Source organism: Nyctereutes procyonoides, unplaced genomic scaffold (assembly GCF_905146905.1).
Source record: "Nyctereutes procyonoides isolate TBG_1078 unplaced genomic scaffold, NYPRO_anot_genome, whole genome shotgun sequence".
Taxonomy (NCBI): domain Eukaryota; kingdom Metazoa; phylum Chordata; class Mammalia; order Carnivora; family Canidae; genus Nyctereutes; species Nyctereutes procyonoides.
Window position 1 is genome coordinate 52,225,291 of NW_026575146.1, and position 18,517 is coordinate 52,243,807.

The following is an 18,517-nucleotide window of genomic DNA, read 5'->3' on the forward strand; positions in this document are numbered from 1 at the left end:
ATGCTCGCTTGACATCACTAATCATCAGGAAAATGTAAATCAAAACCACAATGAGCAATCATCTCACACTTCATCACAATGGCCACTCTCAGAAAGAAGAAATAGCAAATACTGGTGAGGATGTGGAGAAAAGGGAACCCTTGTGTATTGTTCATGGGAATGTCAGTTGGTGCAACCACTATGGTAAACAGTATGAAGTTTCCTCAAAAACATTTCTTTAAAAATAGAAATACTGGGCAGCCCAGGTGACTCAGTGGTTTAGCGCCGCCTTCAGTCCAGGGCGTGATCCTGGAGACAGGGGATCGAGTCCCACGTGGAGCTCCCTGCCTGGAGCCTGCTTCTCCCTCTGCCTGTGTCTCTGCCTCCCCCCCTCTTTGTGTCTCTCATGAATAAATAAATAAATTCAAAAAAATAAATAAAAAAAATAAAAATAGAAATACTGTATGATCCAGCAATCCCATCCCCTGGGAATTTACCCAAAGGAAACAAAAACACTACTTTGAAAAGATATATGCAGCCCTATGTTTATTGCAGCATTACTTACAATAGCCTAGATATGGAAGCAATGTAAGTGTCCATCCATCCATAGATGAAAGGATAAAAAGATGTGGTACATATATGTGTGTGTATATGCATAAATATACATATAAATTATAAATTAATAAGATAAAAGCATACATTGCACACTTATCAAACTGATAGAAATTTAAAGATCAAGTGTTAGAAAGGATACAGAGCACGTAATATGTTGCTGTGGGAAAAGGAGATAACAATTCCTCTGGAAAGATAGCGTGGCATTATACAGTAATTCTGAAGATGCATATGCATATGGCTGGATGGCCTGTACTACTGCTAGATATATATCTAATAGAAATGTGTACCAAGAAAAGAGACATATGTACCAAGAAACACATGTAACAACGCTCATAGGAGTATTCTTTGCACTAGGAAAATCTTAAGATAACTCAAATATCCCTCAACATTAAAGAGGATAAATAAATCGTGATATGTAAAGACAATGGAATAAAACACAGTAACATAAAATGAACAAATTGGAGCTCTTACAACAACATGGATCAATCTCACAAACAATAAAATAGAGATATAAAATAACATGCATGGTATAAGTCTGTTCATATAAAGTTCGAAACCAGTGTTTGCCACTTATTTTCAAATGGTTCAGTAAATATGTATCTATATCAATCTCTTGAGATACAATGAAAATCATGTAGCAAATCAATTCTGAATCTAGATGAAGAATATACTATATATACAAGTATATACATTGTACTATTTTGCTGTTTTCTTTAGGTTTGAGATATTTCAAAATAGAAAGAAAAAAGATTAAAAATCAGATAAGCTCATTTTTATTGTTTAAAAGTAGTTTCTTCATCTGAATGACAGATGTATGACTTTCCTTTATAATTATTTATTAAACTATGCATATGAATTTTATTCATTTTTTCCTGTATGTATATTTTGCAAAGGAAGGGAGGTAAAAAACAATCAGGTATGTAAAAATACGTTTTTCTTTTTTTAAAGATTTTATTGATTTGTTCATGAGAGACACAGAGAGAGAGGCAGAGACAGAGGCAGAGACAGAAGGAGGCTCCATGCAGGGAGCCCAATGTGGGCCTTGATCCCGGGTCTCCAGGATCACGCCCTGGGCTGAAGGCAGATGCCAAACCGCTGAGCCACCCAGGCATCCCTGTAAAAATACTTTGAAAGAAAAGCTGTATACACTTGTTAAACATTATTATTAAAAAAATAATGAGATTTTTATAACAAGCAAACTTATAAGTAAGTGGGCTTTGTTATGTGGACCATTTATTTGAGGTCAATCTATGAAAAGATATTTAATGAGGACGAATTTTTGAGGCTAGCACCAGTAATATCATCTGATTTTTCCATGAGATAGTATATTATTTAGATAGTATTAATGAGATAGTATTATAGTATTGTAACAACCAACAATTCTGAATCTTGTTTAGTTTGGTATCAGATAATATACTCTTCTAAATAATTCCCATATGCAATATGATATATTTTTTAAAATTATATTTATTCACTCATAAGAGAGAGAGAGAGAGAAAGAGTGAGGCAGAGACACAGGCAGAGGGAGAAGCAGGCTCCACACAGGGAGCCCGACGTGGGACTTGATCCCGGGTCTCCAGGATCAGGCCCTGGGCTGAAGGTGGCACCAAACCACTGAGCCACCAGGGCTGCCCGCAATATGATATCTTAATACTCATTTTGGCAGATAATCCAGTATCTGCTACTTAAAATTTATTATAATTAACTTTGGATGAAAGTATTTAATTATCCAAGTATCATGCATAATTTAAATTGTCCATGTATGAATTTTGCTTGTTTTCCATAGGTTTTTGCTATTTATCTCACTAGGATTTCACAGTATTTTTGTGTAAAACTCTCAAAAGTCAAAAGTTCTTCAGAATTTCATGTTTTCAAACTGACTTTTAAAATATTAATCTACTTGATTATCTTTTGGGTCATCTAAATCAATATCAAAATCTAAGTCATCATCACTTTCTTCATTTCTTCTACAACTTCTATGGTTGGAATGTAGATTAATTTCAGGATTTTCTGTCTTTTCTGGTTCCTTATTAAACCTAAAAATAAAAAGTTAAAAAAATTTATCTTTATTTCTCAGGCTTTCATTATTTAACTGCAGATTGAAAAGAACTTTATAGTACATTTCCTGATTAACAGAGTCTAATAAAATTAGTACAGAGAAAAAGATCCTTGAAGGTTAACATCAGTCAAGATCCAATCAATTATAACACTGTAGTCAATAAAGTAGGCTCAAAGAAATTAATACGTGATGTCCATTAAAGTAAAGTAGTTGCATAATGAGTAAATTCTTCTTGGATGAGTGATGAATGTGAACCTCATGGTTAAATATTTTAATTTCCTACAGATATATATTTATTTTTACTGGAATGATAGAAAAATGTAACAAATAATTAGGACTTTTTCCTGGTAGGTAGAAAAAAGAAGTCTAAATAGGTTGTGATACACACTACCTACCATAAGACTCTCAGCGCTACTAGATGTTTTCTTAAAAGAAAATTCTACACATTAAAAAACACTTACTAAAAGAGTAAATTCCAAACATTAAAAAAAAAAATACTCACGGAATAACAATGTCTTCTTTCTTTCCACATTTTGCACAAACTTCAAGTTCACAGGCACATGGTCTACATATTATGTGATAAGAATCCTTTACTGATTTTTGTAAACATTTAACACTGAAAGTGGGAAAAAAAATCAAGTATTATTTTTATCTAATTACCTAAGATTTATTTGATGAAATAAGGGGGTATAGCTAAATATACAAGTGAAAATCCTAAAAATCAGAACTCTTATATTTCAATCTCAGTTACTTCTGTCAATTTAGATCGATTATATAGCATCTCTAACAGCTGATATTACAAAATATTAGTACTTGAAAATTATCTTTTTTTTCAAATTTTAAGTAAGCTCTAGACCCAACGTGGGGCTTGAACTCATGACTTCGAGATCAAGAGTCACATGCTCCACCGAATGAGTCAGGCAAGCACTCCAGATTTATCTACTTTCTTAAAGCTTTTAAAAATGTCATCTGCAAATACTGACAGTCTTACTTCTTCCTTTCTTATTTGGATCTCTTTTATTTCTTTTTCTTGCCTAATTACCCTGGCTGACTTTCAGTAATATGTTGAATCAAAGTGACAAGAATGGGCGTCCTTGTCTTGTTCCTGATCTTAGAGGAAAAGCTTCCAGCTGTTTATTGTTGAGTATAATGCTAGCTATGGGCTTGTCATATATGGCTTTTATTATGTTGAGGTATGTTCCCTCTTTACCCTATTTTGAGAGTTTTTATCATTAAAAAATGTTGAATTTTTTTGTCTAATGCTTTTTTGTATCTATTGAGATGATCAAATTATTTTTATCCTTTATTTTGTTAATGTAGTGCATCACATTGATTGGCAGATATTAAACTATCCTTGTATCCCTGGAATAAATCATACTTGATCATGTTGTATGATACTTTTCATGTATTGTTGAATTTGGTTTGCTAATATTTTGTTGAGGATTTTTGTGTCTATGTGCATCAGGCACACAGGCCAGTAATTTTCTTTTCTTCTAGCATCCTCGTCTGGTTTTGGTATCAGGGTGATGTAAGCCTCATAAAATGAGTGTGGCAGTGCTCCCTTCTTTTCTACATTTTGGAATAGTTTGAGAAGAATTGGTATTAATTCTTTAATATATATATGGTCAATTAATTTACAACAAAGGAGCCAAGGACAAATAATATGGAAAGAACAATCTCTTCAATAAATAGTGCTGGGAAAACTGGACAGCCACATATAAAAGAATGAAACTAAAAAAAAAAAAAAAGAGAGAGAGAGAGAATGAAACTGAGCCCTATCTTACACCATACACAAAAATTCACTCAAAATGGGTTAAAGACTTGAATGTAAGACCTGAAACTATAAAATTCCTAGAAGAAAACATGGGCAATAAACTCCTTGATAAAGGTCTTAGCAATAATTTTTTGGATTTAAGATTAAAAGTAGGGCGCCTGGGTGGCTCAGTTGGTTAAATATCTGCCTTCAGTCCAGGTCAATGATCCCAGGGTCCTGGAATAGAGTACTGCATCAGACTCCCTGCTCAGTGAGAGTTTGCTTCTCCCTCTGTCCCTCCTCATGCATTCTCTCTCTCTCTCTCTCTCTCTCTCTCTCTCTCTCTCTCTCTCTCCTGAATAAATAAATAAATTATTTTTATTTTTTTTAATTATTTTTTAAAAAAAGAAAAAAGAATAAAAGTAAAGCAGCAAAATTAAAAATAAGTGGCACATCAAACTAAAAAGCTTCTGCCCAGCAAAGGAAACTATCAACAAAATGAAAAGGTAACCTACTAAGTAGGAGAAAATACTTATAAATCATACACAGTATCTGAGAAAGAATTAATATCCAAAATATAACGAACTCACACAACTCAATAGCAAAACCACAAACAGTCTGATTATAAATGGGAAGAGAGGGTAGCCCAGGTGGCTCAGCGGTTTAGCCCCACCTTCAGTCCAGGGCCTGATCATGGAGACCTGGGATTGATTCCCGCATCAGGCTCCCTGCATGGAGCCTGCTTCTCCCTCTGCCTGTGTCTCTGCCTCTGTGTGTGTGTGTGTGTGTCTCTCATGAATAAATAAATAAAATTTAAAAAAAAATAAATGGGAAGAGAATCTCAACAGACACTTTTCTAGAAAAGACATACAGATGGCCAACAGGTATGAAAAAAAATGTACATCATTAATTACCAGGGAAATGCAGATCAAAACCACAATGAGATATCTCCCCATACATGTTAGAATGGCTGTTCTCAAAAAGACAAGAAATAAGCATTATTGAGGATATGGAGAAAAAGGGAACCCTTGTGCAATGTTGGTAGGAATGTAAATTAGTGTAGCCACTATATAAAAGAATATGGAAGTTCCTAAAAAAAAACAATACTAGAAATTCTATATGATCTACTAACTTCATTTCTGGGTATTTATTTGCAGAAAATAAAAACACTAACTCACAAACATGGACGCACCCCATGTTACCTGCAGAATTATTTGTAATAGTCAAAAAATGGAAACAACCTACAGGCACCTGGCTGGCTGTCAGCAGAGTAGGCAATTCTTAATCTTGAGTTCATGAGTTTGAGCCCCACTTTGGGCATAGAGATTACTTAAATAAATAAATAAATAAATAAATAAATAAATAAATAAATAGATAAATAAAGTGTCTACTGATAGACGAATGAAGAAAATGAGTAAAATATACAATGGAATATTATGCAGACATTAAAAAGAAGGAAATTAAAAGGTATAAACTTCCAGTTATAAAATAAATAAAGTCATGGATAGCATAATAACTACAGTTTTGTTTTGTTTTAAAGATTTTATTTATTCATGAAAGACACCAAAAGAGAGGCAGAGACATGGGCAGAGGGAGAAGCAGGCTCCCTATGGGGAGCCTGATGCAGGACTTAATCCCAGAAACCCCAGAATCACAACAAAATAAGATATGTAAATGGCCAATAAGCACACGAAAAGATGTTCCACATCATTAGACACCAGGGAAAAGCAAATCAAAACTTTAATGACATATTACCTCACAGCACTAGAATGACTATTACCATAAAGAAAGACAATAACAGGTATCAGTAATAATAATGTGGAGGGATGCCTGGGTGGCTCAGTGGTTGAGCATCTGCCTTTGGCTCAAGTCGTGACCCTGGGGTTCTGGGATCGAGTCCCACACATTGGGCTCCCTGCAGGGTGGCCTGCTTCTCCCTTTATTATTAATTTTTTTTTAAGATTTTTAAAATTTATTCATGAGAGACACACAGAGAGAGGCAGAGACATAGGCAGAAGGAGAAGCAGATTCCCTGTGGGGTCCTCCATCCCAGGACCCTGGGATCACAACCTGAGTCAAAGCCAGATGCTCAACCACAGACCCACCCAGGTGCCCCCTTCATAAGGCTTTTTGTAAAAAGTCAAACCTAAGAAAAACTTGGAATGAGAGACCCAAGATAGCAGAAATTCACTTTAAACATAGACATGTGGGCAGCCCCGGTGGCTCAGCAGTTTAGCGCTGCCTTCGGCCCAGGGTGTGATTCTGGAGACCTGGGATTGAGTCCCACATCGGGCTCCCTGCATGGTGCCTGCTTTTCTCCCTCTGCCTGTGTCTCTGCCTTTCTCTCTCTCTCTCTGTGTGTGTCTCTCATGAGTAAATAAATAAAATCTTTTTAAAAAAATAAACATAGACATGTAGTTAAAAGTAGGACAAGGGAAAAAAAAACATGCAAACACTAATCAACAGAAAGCTAGAGTCACTATGTTATCATCAAAATATACTTTAAAAAAAATTTTCCGGTATAAAAAAGAGTTATTACATGACAATAAAGGGATCAATTTTCCAAAAACACTGAAAAATCCTAAGTGTTTATGCACCTAACAATTGGGTGTTAAAATAAATGAGGCAAAGTTATTGATAAAAAGAGAAGTAGAAAAATCCACAAGTACTGTTAAGGACTTTAACACTTCTCTCTCTGTAACTGATGGAACAAGTATACAAAAAGTCAATAAAGATACTGATTGGTTGATAGAACGCTGTCAAATTTACAGAACACTCCAACCCAACAAGAGCAATATATTCTCTTCAAGTACACATGGAGCATTCCATAAGACAGACCATATCATGAGCCATAAAACCAACCTCAACAAATTAAAAAAAGATTTTTAACCTGAAATTTGTTTTTTTACCATAGTGAAATTAAGTAGAAATCAATAAAAACAAAAATATCTGGAAAATGCCCTAATATCTAGAAAAAAAACACTCCTGGATGACCTACAGGTCAAAAAGGAAATCACAGGGAAAATCAGAAAATATTTTGCCTGGGAGCGCCTGGGTGGCTCAGTCAGCTATGCCTCTAACTCTTGATTTCAGCTCAGGGTATGATCTCAGGGTCCTGGAATTAAGCCCCACATTGGGTTCCCTGCTAAGCAGGGAATTTGCTTCTCCCTCCCCCTTTGTCTCCCCCACCCCGCCTCCCCATTCATGTGCGTGTGTGCATGCACAAGTTCTCTCTCTCTGAAATAAATGAATTTAAAAAAAATATATTAAAAAGAAAGAAGACTTAAAAAAATACTTTGACTGAACAACAATGAAAACACAACATCAAAATTTATAGAACAGAAATACAAATGTTCCTGGGAAATTCATATAATTAAATATTTATATTAAACACTACCTAAACCTCTACTTTAAGAAAGTGGAGGGGAAAAAAGAAATAAAATAAATTCAAAGAAAACAAAAGGAAGGAAGCAATATCAATAAAACCAAAATCAATGAAATTGAATGGGGCCTGGCTAGCTCAGTTGTTAAGAGCATGCGATGCTTGATCTTGGGGTCATGATGGTTCAAGCCCCACACTGAAGATAGAGATTACTTTAAAAAAAATCAATAAAATTGGGTGCCTGGCTAGCTCAGTCAGTAGAGCATGTGACTCTTGATCTTGGTGTCATGAGTTCCAGTCCTATGTTGGGTATAGAGATTGCTTAAAAACAAAATATTTTTTAAAAAATCAATAAAATTGAGGGATCCCTGGGTGGCACAGCGGTTTGGCGCCTGCCTTTGGCCCAGGGCGCGATCCTGGAGACCCGGGATCGAATCCCACGTCGGGCTCCCGGTGCATGGAGCCTGCTTCTCCCTCTGCCTGTGTCTCTGCCTCTCTCTCTCTCTGTGACTATCATAACTAAATAAAAGAAATTTAAAAAAAAAAATCAATAAAATTGAAAACAGAAAAATAGAGAAAATCAATAAAACCAAAAGCCGGCTCTTTTAAAAATAAATTAATATAATTCATAAATACAAAGCCAGATTCATGAAGATTAAAAAAAAGAGACAAATTACCAATATCAAGAATGAGAGAAGAGATAGCACTAGGCAAATCCAACAGATATTAAAATAATAAAGCAATTTTACTAACAACTCTATACCTATAAATCCAACAACTTCATTCAAATAGACACTTTTTAAAAAAAATATTTTATTTATTTATTCATGAGAGACACAGACACAGAGGCAGAGACATAAGCAGAGGGAGAAGCAGGCTCCCTATGGGGAGCCCGATGCAGGACCCCAGGATCCACCACTTGAACCAAAGGCAGACGCTCAACCCACTGAGCACTCAGGTGTCCCAAACAGACACATTTCTGAGGCATTTGGGTGGCTCAGTCAGTTAAGTCTCTGCCTTCAGCTCAGGTCATGAATTTGAGTTCCTGGGAATGAGCCCTGTGTCCAGTTCCCTGCTCAGGGGGGAGTCTCCTTCTCCCTCTTCCTCTGCCCCTCCCCCCCACCAGGGGTCACACTTTCTCTCTCAAATAAATAAATAAATAAATAAATAAATAAATAAATAAATTTTTAAAAAAAGAAATAGACATATTTCTGAAAAAGCATACTATCAAAACTTGCTCAAGAAGAAACAGATAATCTAAAAACTCTACCCATTAAAGAAAAATTTAATCATAGTTGAAAACTCCAGCCGCAGAATGGCTTCACTAGTGAATTCTACCACATAAGGGGCACCTGGGTGGCTCAGTGGTTCAGTGTCTGCCTCTGGCTCAGGTTCCCCACAGGGAGTCTGCTTTTCCCTCTGCCTGTGTCTCTCTGTGTCTCTCATGAATAAATAAATAAAATCTTAAAAAAAAATTCTACCAAATAAGAAATAGTACTAATTAAAAAAAAAAAAGTAAAAAGAAATAGTACTAATTTTACACAAATCCTTCCAGAAAACAGAAAACAAAATAGGAAGGAATACTTCCCAACTCATTTGATGAGACCCTAATATCACAGCAAAACAAATACAAAATTACGGACTGTATTTCTAATGAACATAGATGTAAAAAACCTATGACAAAATGTCAGCAACTGAAACTTAGCAACATATAAAAAGGATATACATCACGACCAAGTAGGCTTTATCCAAGGGCATGCAAAGCTGATTCAAAATTAAAATCATGCACCAAATTGATGGAAAACCAAAAATTATCTCATTAGATGTAGAAAAAGCATTTAACAAAGTTTAACATCTGTTCATGACAAAAACTCTCAGCAAAGTATAAGGAAACTTCCTCAACATAATAAAAAGCACCTACAAAGAAACTACAGCTTATATCACACTTACTGATGAAAAAATGAATACATTCCCCAAAACATCAGGAACAGGGCAAGAATATAGGCCTTCATTATTCCTTTTCAAAAACATACTAGGGGTTCTAGGCAGTGCAGCTAAGGCAAAAAAGAAATACAATTGGGCAGCCCGGGAGGCTCAGCGGTTTAGTGCCGCCTTCGGCCCAGGGCATGATCCTGGAGACCCAGGATCAAGTCCCATGTGGGGCTCCCTGCATGGAGCCTGCTTCTCCCTCTGCCTGTGTCTCTGTCTCTCATGAATAAATAAATAAAATCTTTAAAAAAAAAAAAAGAAGAAAAGAAAAGAAATACAATTGCATACAGATTGGAAATCAAGAAATAAAACTGCCTTGATTTTTTAAAAAAATCATTATCTATGTAGAAAATTCCAACAAATTTACAAAAACAGTATTAGAAATAAAAAGTAGGGGGTGCCTCACTGGCTCAGTTGGTAGAGCACATGACTCTGGATCTTGGAGGTTGTAAGTTCAAGCCTCACACTGGCTATAGAGATTACTAAAAAATAAAATTTTTAGAGATGCCTGGATGGCTCAGCACTTAAGTGTCTGGCTTTGGCTCAGGGCATGATCCTAGAGTCCTGGGATCAAGTCCCACATCAGGCTCCCTCCATGCAGCCTGCTTCTCCCTCTGCCTATGTCTCTGCCTCTCTCTCCCTCTCCCTGTCTCTCGTGAATAAAGTCTTTAAAACTTTTGAAATTTTAAAAAATAAATAAAAAGTGAGTTTATGAAAGTCATAGCACATACAGTCCATAAACAAAAATAAACTATATCAATGTTTGGGCAGCCCGGGTGGCTCAGCGGTTTAGCGCCACCTTCAGGGCATGATCCTGGAGACCCAGGATCAAGTCCCATGTCAGGCTCCCTGCATGGAGCCTGCTTCTACCTCTGCCTGTGTCTCTGCCTCTCTCTCTGTGTGTCTCTCATGAATAAATAAATAAAATCTTTAAAAAAAAAAACTATATCAAAGTTCTAGCAATGACCAATGTCTTTCTGTAGAAATTGACAAATAGATTCTAAAAGTTATAAGGAAAAGCAAAAATCTATTAATAGTCAAAACGATTTTGAAAAAGAAAACCAGGCTGGAAGACACATGATTGGATTTCAATCTAACCATAAGGCTGTAGTAGTCAAGTTAGTGTGGCACTGGTGGAAGGACAGACATATAGATCAATGGGACAAAACAGATTCCAGAAATAGATCCATACATACATAATCAATTGATTTTCAGCACAGTACAAAGGGGATTCAATGGAAAAAAAAATGGTCCTTTCAACTAACGATGCTGGAACTGGCTATCCATAAAATTAACAGGAAAAGGATCATAAGCCCAAATACAAAACCAAGAATTATGCAACATCTAAAAGAAAACACAGGAGAAAACATTTGTGACCCTGGGCCAGGCAAAGATTTCTTAGCTACAACAACAAAGTCATGATAAAAAATTCCTGATAAATCCTGATCATAACCAAAATATAAAAAATTAAAAAAAATTAAAAAATTATTCTTCTTTAAAAGTATAGGGGACAAGGGCAGGCCACCCCAAGATGGGCCACTTTGGTGTGAACATTATGTTGAGTTAAAAGAAATCAAAACCTAGCAGATTCAGGAAAGCCCTTCACTTCTCACACAATTGCTTGCTCATACCAGGAAGATAGCTATTTTTTTTTAATTTATTTTTTTTAATTTATTTATTTATGATAGTCACACACACAGAGAGAGAGAAGCAGAGACACAGGCAGAGGGAGAAGCAGGCTCCATGCACCGGGAGCCCGACGTGGGATTCGATCCCGGGTCTCCAGGATCGCGCCCTGGGCCAAAGGCAGGCGCCAAACCGCTGCGCCACCTAGGGATCCCCCAGGAAGACAGCTATTAACAGAAATTCTACTTTACCTAGACACTTACCAACATAATAGCACAATCTTTGTTTTCTAAACATCTCCTCTCCTCTCACCTTCCTCCTAATGGTATCCTCAAGACCTGTAACCTCTCCTTAGCTCATATAAATCATGTTACCTATTTTTAGAATTTCCATGATCCTGTACATGCCTCCCTCTGTTACTCCTGAGTTACTCATCTTCTGTTTGTTTGCTAAGGCTTTTGTGTGTCAGATCTGGAATACATCTTGAGAGGAATGGATGAATACTGCTTGATTCTAATTAATTTCCCAGGTTAGTGGCTATAATGACTAGAGCTAATTGTCTGGTTTGTCTACCTCAGGATATGGACTTTAAGGAATATACCCAAGTGGCTGCCAAAACTCCATTGGTTTCAGGGAGGTTCCCTGTCTTCTCTATCTGACATGGACTACCTATTTTCACTTTTTGTTGGTGGAAAGAAAATGTGTGTATGTTCATCCATCTAAGTTGATGAGCCTTAGGGCCATGAGTCCTCTTTCTGTGCCATCTGGGCTTTTATCTGCCTCCAGCCTTGCTGGCAGTACATCACCTCTTCTGCCTCCACGTCCCCCTCCTGATTCTGCACCACGATGGGCACAGCTTGCATAACTGGCTCTAAACCATCCTCATTTTCTCCGGTGCCTTTGGCTCCTGCTCCTCCTGCCCTCGCTATCAAAGAGTGAAGAGCCACTCCAAGCTGCTGGGCCAGCTCTTTATGAGGTTTAAACTGGAGCACCTCCCTAATCAACATGAAAGTGTTCAGGGACCCCTCCCTGGACTTAAACCACCCACTTCAGATCTCCCCACAGGTGCCCCAGGTAAAAACTGACTGTGAGGATCAGATTGGTAGTTTAATAAAGATAGACATGTCTAAAGTTATCAGCACTGGGGCACCTGGGTGGCTCAGTTGGTTAAGCATCTGCCTTCAGCTCAGGTCATGATCCCAAGGTCCTGTTTTACCTAAAGATATTCATGACTTACAGAAACATGATAAAGTATTCCTTTATGAACAAATTGGAGTATTTAAATTTTCTCTCCACCTGAACCCTCTGAAATTCAGAAACTCTCAACGAGTATTCTTTCTTCCTTAGCAATTATAATTATTTGTACAAGTTCAACGAAAATCTGTTCTCCTTTTAACAGGACACCACTGAAAGCATTGGTTATTTTATCAAGGCTTTGACTAGAATGTCATATTTGAGAGACACGCATAGACACAGATTTGCTGAGACAGCTTTAAGGAATTTGATGACCATATGGAGCCAGGGAGTTGCCTGGAAATATTGACCTGATACCTTGCTTACAGAATTTCCAGTAGCCTTAGCAGGTAAGTAAAGAATGTCACTTCTGGCAGGTACAGGGACCTCAGAATATTTTGGGGACCTCAAGAGGAGGAAAACACCCAAATCTGTAGGTATTGCAGACAAGTCTGATGATAACTATTTGGCTTGTCTCTGGCCTCAAGAGGCTACTAAGAGTTCAATCTTAAAAAGTTCCAGCAAAGCAGATTTTTTTAAAAAAGATTTTATTTATTTATTCATGAGAGACACAGAGACAGAGAGGAGAGGCAGAGACACAGGCAGAGGGAGAAGCAGGCTCCATGCAGGGAGCCTGATGTGGGACTCGATCCCGGGACTCGATCCCGGGACTGCAGGATCATGCCTTGGGCCAAAGGTAGGTGCTAAACCGCTGAGCCACTCAGGGATCCCCCCTCAGCTCTCACTTTGATCAATTCTATGTGGCTAGGGTAACAAAATTGCTCCTTAAAAGTCAGAGTATACTTCGCTCCTTGGAGCTAACTATGAACTTGTGCAGATAATAGATGGCCCCACCTTCCTCATAACTGGATTGGAGAATACACTGGGGGCATGCCCTCAGTTCCTGGGACAAGTCATCTCCCACTCACCAGCAATTCCTCATAATGAGGATACTGTTAAGGCTAGACAGGAGGCAAGTAAGATTTCTTCATGGTTTTCTCCCTTAGCCATATTTGTTCTGGGAGCCACCACTATGGATGTAAAAATTACAAATAGAGGCTTTAGTCAAGCATGCAGTAGCCACCTTTAACCAAATGTGAAGTCACCCATAAATTGGAAAAGTGGCCCTCCAAAACCTAATGGCCCTTGATATTCGTACTGTAAGCCAAAGAGGAAGTTATGCTAATATTGAGACTAAATGTTGTGTATATATCCCGGAGGACTCTGCTAATGTATCCAAAGTTTTAGCAGACATACATACACAAATTAAGGCAGTGTCTGACTCCTAGTTTTATCAACGCCTGGTTACATTTTGGTTGGGAAGTGAACTATAGTCTACCTTAAAGAGTCTTATCACACTTTTTGTTTTTTTAAAGAACTGAAAGCAGGATTTTTTTTTTTTTTAGGGTTTTAAGTTATCTCTACACTTAACAGTGGGGCTCAAATTTATAACTCTGTGATCGAGTTCTATGCTCTACCAACTGAGTGAACCAGGAGCCCCAAACTTCTTATTTTTATTGTAATATTAATCCTAATGTGTTGTCTCTTTTGCTTTGCTCTCTCCTATGGTCGAGGTACATGGAAACAGTTCCTAATTCCTTTGCCCAACTGACAGATGATCCTTAATATATGAAACAGTCCTCCCTGATGTCTACTTTGTACTCTATAGCAATGGTCTTCCATAATAGTTGCTTATAGGTGCAGACAGTGAACAGTTTTGGTTCATAAGTAGGGTCATCTCTACGACCCTTATTACTTGAAGAAGCTATAGAACATGAGCCCCTTGCCTTTCAACAACCTTAAAAATTTACTGAAAATTGGTCAGAGGGGAAATGATGAGGGATAGAAGCGGAAAAACGTTCACCTTTAGTGAACCTAAGGCTGACCTATAGCCTGCATAGTTTTTTGTTTTTAAACATTTTATTTATTTATTCGTGAAAGACACATACAGAAGCAGAGACATAGGCAGGGGGAGAAGCAGGCTCCCTGAGAGGAAGCCCCATTCAGGACTCCATCCCAGGACCCTGGGATCATGACCTGAGCCAAAGGCAGACATTCAACCAGTGAACCACCCAGGTGTCCTTAGCTTGCATGTTTTTTTTTTTTTTTTTTTTTTGCTTGCATGGTTTTGATAAGGATCAAATAAGTGCTGGTTGCTCTACATTCTTTTATTTTTTTTATTTTTTTTTTAAGATTTATTAGTTTATTTTAGAGTGGGAGAGGGAGAGTGGGAGGAAATTTCTCAAGCAGACTACATGCTGAACCGACAAGGGGCTCCATCTCACAACCTTATCACAATCTGAGCTGAAACCAAGAGGGGGTTTCACTCTCTTGGGGTAAAAACTGTACCACTCAGGGGCCCTTTTTGCTACATTCTTATGGGGTCTCACAAATGCTTGTGTATATCACCAAAATTTAATATCAAACTGAATGATAAACACCATAGAAATCATGCAAAATTAGTTTTACGAGTAGAAATTCAAAGAGGGGATCCCTGGGTGGCTCAGGGGTTTTGCGCCTGCCTTTGGCCCGGGGCACGATCCTGAAGTCCCGGGATGAGTCCCTCGTCGGGCTCCCGGCATGGGGCCGGCTTCTCCCTCTGCCTGTGTCTCTGCCTCTCTCTCTCTCTCTCTATGTCTATCATAAATAAATAAAAATAAATCTTAAAAAAAAAAAGAAATTCAAAGAAGACATTTATGATCTAATACTCCCAGCACATTCCTTCCTCCTTGAGTACTACTGTATAACCACCAGCTTCATACAGCAAAAGTACAGCCCTTTCTGCCCATGAGTTCTATCATCATGCTATTTAAATAAACCTTTTAAGTTGCACCTTATAATATCTCAAGAATTCTTTCTGGCCTTTGCATTTGATGACCCCGCAACAGGTGGAATGAAGTTTTGGGGTAATGGAACTGTCCTCTATGTTAATTGTGGTTATCAGTCTCACAATTGTATTCATATCTCAAAACTTATAAAATTGTAGTTAAAAACATGAAAGCAGGCCCAAAATGGAGTTACTTATGATGAGCCCCAAGTCACCAAATCAAGATGTAGTTCACTTTCAGCTCTGCCAGAAGTGGAATCCTACTCCAGTCAAATCAGGCATCTCATCAGCAGAGTTAGGTAAGCTGCCTGACAGACCCCAGTCAGCCCCTAGGGAAAAGGGGCCTGCAGTAACCAACCAGCATTGTTATCTAGTGTAATTTCCTTGTTCCCACTCCCTTCTGTCTATAAACATCTTTCATTTTGGATACCTCCTTGGAGTTCCTTTCTGTCTGCTAAACTGTATGCTACCTGATTCATGAATCAATGAATAAAGCTAATAAGATCATTAAAATTTACTCGGGTGAATTTTGTCTTTTTTTAATACAGTATACTAAAATGGATAAATTTTACTGCATATAAATTGTATCTTCAAGAGACCTGACAAAAATCTAAGAACTTAAAAAAAAAAAAAAAAGCTGAAAATCCCCACTCTGATATACAATCTAAGTGAAAACAATTAAACATTTTTTATTAAATTATTTGGTATGTGGGATGCCTGGATGGCTCAGCGCCTGGTAGCTCAGTCTGCCTTTGGCTCAGGGCATGATCCTGGGGTCCTGGGATCAGGCCCACATCGGGCTCCCTATATGGATCCTGCTTCTCCCTCTGCCTATGTCTCTGCCTCTCTCCCTCTGCGTGTCTTTAATGAATGAATAAATAAAATCTTTAAAAATAAATAAATAAATAACTTGGTATGTTTGTTTATATTTTGGATTTTCAAAAAGCTTTACTTAATTACTCTGCAATAAAAATAGATTTAAAAAATGTATACCATTAGAACATGCACAAATAAAGCTCTAACAATCCACATGGATTAGGAAAAGCTTCAGGTTTTCTTTTAGTTTCACATTTTTTAAAGTTTTCAAATAATTTTAAAGAAAGTTTGTCTCTGTTAGGTTTTTCAAAGTTTCAAGGAAATTACAATGTTTTCATTTCTGTAGATGTGCTGTTACATACCAGAGAGCCCTGGAGTAAGCCAAACCTTAAGTATTCAAATTGATAAATCAGGGATAAAATTGTATTTACAGAACTGTTAATGTTAAAATTTGCATGTAAAATAGGCTTAAACATGGGATATCCTGTTTTGGAATTTGGAGTCAAAAGATCCCAAAATCTATTCTCTGGCCCACTGAGTCCCTATAACAGTGACTCCTTAACACTGACTCCAACACCTGCATAGCTTATTAAAATGCAGATATCTAGGTTAGAGCCATTATTTACATACTCAGAATCTTGGGGATGGGTCCCAAGAATCTGTTAAACTCTTCAAGAAATTCTTATGCACATTACCACTTGAGAACTCTTGACTAGATCAAAGTGAGACTGCCTACAGATGGGGGGTTCCCAGTGTTCCTACTGCCGGTAGAGATCCCAATAGCCAATTCAAAGAAGAGAAGGAATTCTAATGCTGAAAGCAATTATGCTCTTTTCAAATTTAAATTCACTCTGAAAAACAGCCAGGTTTTATTAGGCTAGTAACTGTGAATATAAATATACCTATCTTTTAAGGAGACACACACATTTTTAAAATGTTTCCTTTTTGTCAATGTGAAATCTGTTTGTGAAAATGTAATCTAAACAATCTTTCATTTTCCCTTACAAGTAAGTAAGACCTTTATGTGCCTTCTCTTTCAAATCTCTTAATTCAGGCTTTATGTCTTCACTGGGAGCAGAATGAAAGGCATGAAAGTAATTAAGTTTTTGCATTTTTTTTCTTTTTACCTCAAGATTCAAAGAATCCTGATCTTAAGAATGGACTGGTTTATTTTGTTTGCTTGTTTGTTTGTTTAGTTTGGTTTTTGGTTTCTTTTAATGGACTCGTTTAGATATTATTTTAATAAGAGACACATCTTCCAAATTGTCATAAAATTTGTGAAATAGCTTGAAACACCTTTTAAAATGGTTGAAAATTATTTAATCACTCTTTTTTTTATATTTATTTAATCACTCTTGAGTGTTTTTTTCTCATAATACACAGTAAAGGGATCCCTGAGTGGTTCAGCGGGTTTGGCGCCTGCCTTCAGTCCGGGCATGATCCTGGGGTCCCGGAATCGAGTCCCACATCGGGCTCCCTGCATGGAGCCTGCTTCTTCCTCTGCCTGTGTCTCTGCCTCTCTCTCTCTCTGTGTCTCTCATGAATAAATAAATAAAATTCTTAAAATAAATAAACAAATAAAATACACAGTAAAGAAAAACTTTAAATTCACCTAAATATAAATCTTACATATTTTCTCTTGAAAATGGCTATATTTTGAATATTTTGTGAGTTGCCAACACTAAATGAATTTCAGAGGTGTTAAAACAATCATGGTCTTGTCTTCTCTTTATTTCTCCATGGAATATAATTCCCAGAAACAATCAATCTTTTTTTTTTTTTTTTAGAAACAATCAATCTTGACCATGCATATACCACAACTAATAATTTCAGTGGAAACCATGGTCAAATAAAAAAAAACAAGTCATGCCTATAAACCATGTTCACTGGCAAAGTAGACAGTAGGACACTTTTTAAAAAAATGTTACCATATTTACTTTTTTATAATGAAAAACACAAAAGGAAGGAAAAAGTTATTTAAAGCTAAAAAATGTTCACTGAATATTTAAGGGTTTTCAAAATTAGGACAAAATTTGAAGTTTTCAATGGATCACTGCAAATACTAGGAAATATTATTTTGACAATAGCACAGACTTGGGAAATAGGAGACTTAGATTCTAACCCAGCTTTGACATTGCCTTGTCATATAATCTTTGCAAGTCACTTTCTTTGAGTTTCATTCCTCATAATGGATACTAAAAGTGCTGGCACCTCAGCATGAACAAAGACAGTGGTGCC

At 37.0% G+C, this 18,517-nt stretch overlaps 1 protein-coding gene across 1 annotated transcript in view; it reads right to left on the reverse strand.

Moving 5' to 3' along the window:
• Positions 1 to 359: 359 nt before the first annotated feature.
• The window catches only part of CUNH9orf85 (chromosome unknown C9orf85 homolog), a 61,414-nt gene continuing 43,256 nt past the window's right edge, over positions 360 to 18,517 (reverse strand). The window contains exons 3-4 of the mRNA XM_055312051.1: positions 3,156 to 3,269; positions 360 to 2,630 (exon numbers count right to left, since the gene is read on the reverse strand). Of these exons, the coding sequence (XP_055168026.1) occupies positions 2,486 to 2,630; positions 3,156 to 3,269 (259 nt within the window). The 3' untranslated portion in view covers positions 360 to 2,485. The remainder of the gene's footprint in view (positions 2,631 to 3,155; positions 3,270 to 18,517) is intronic.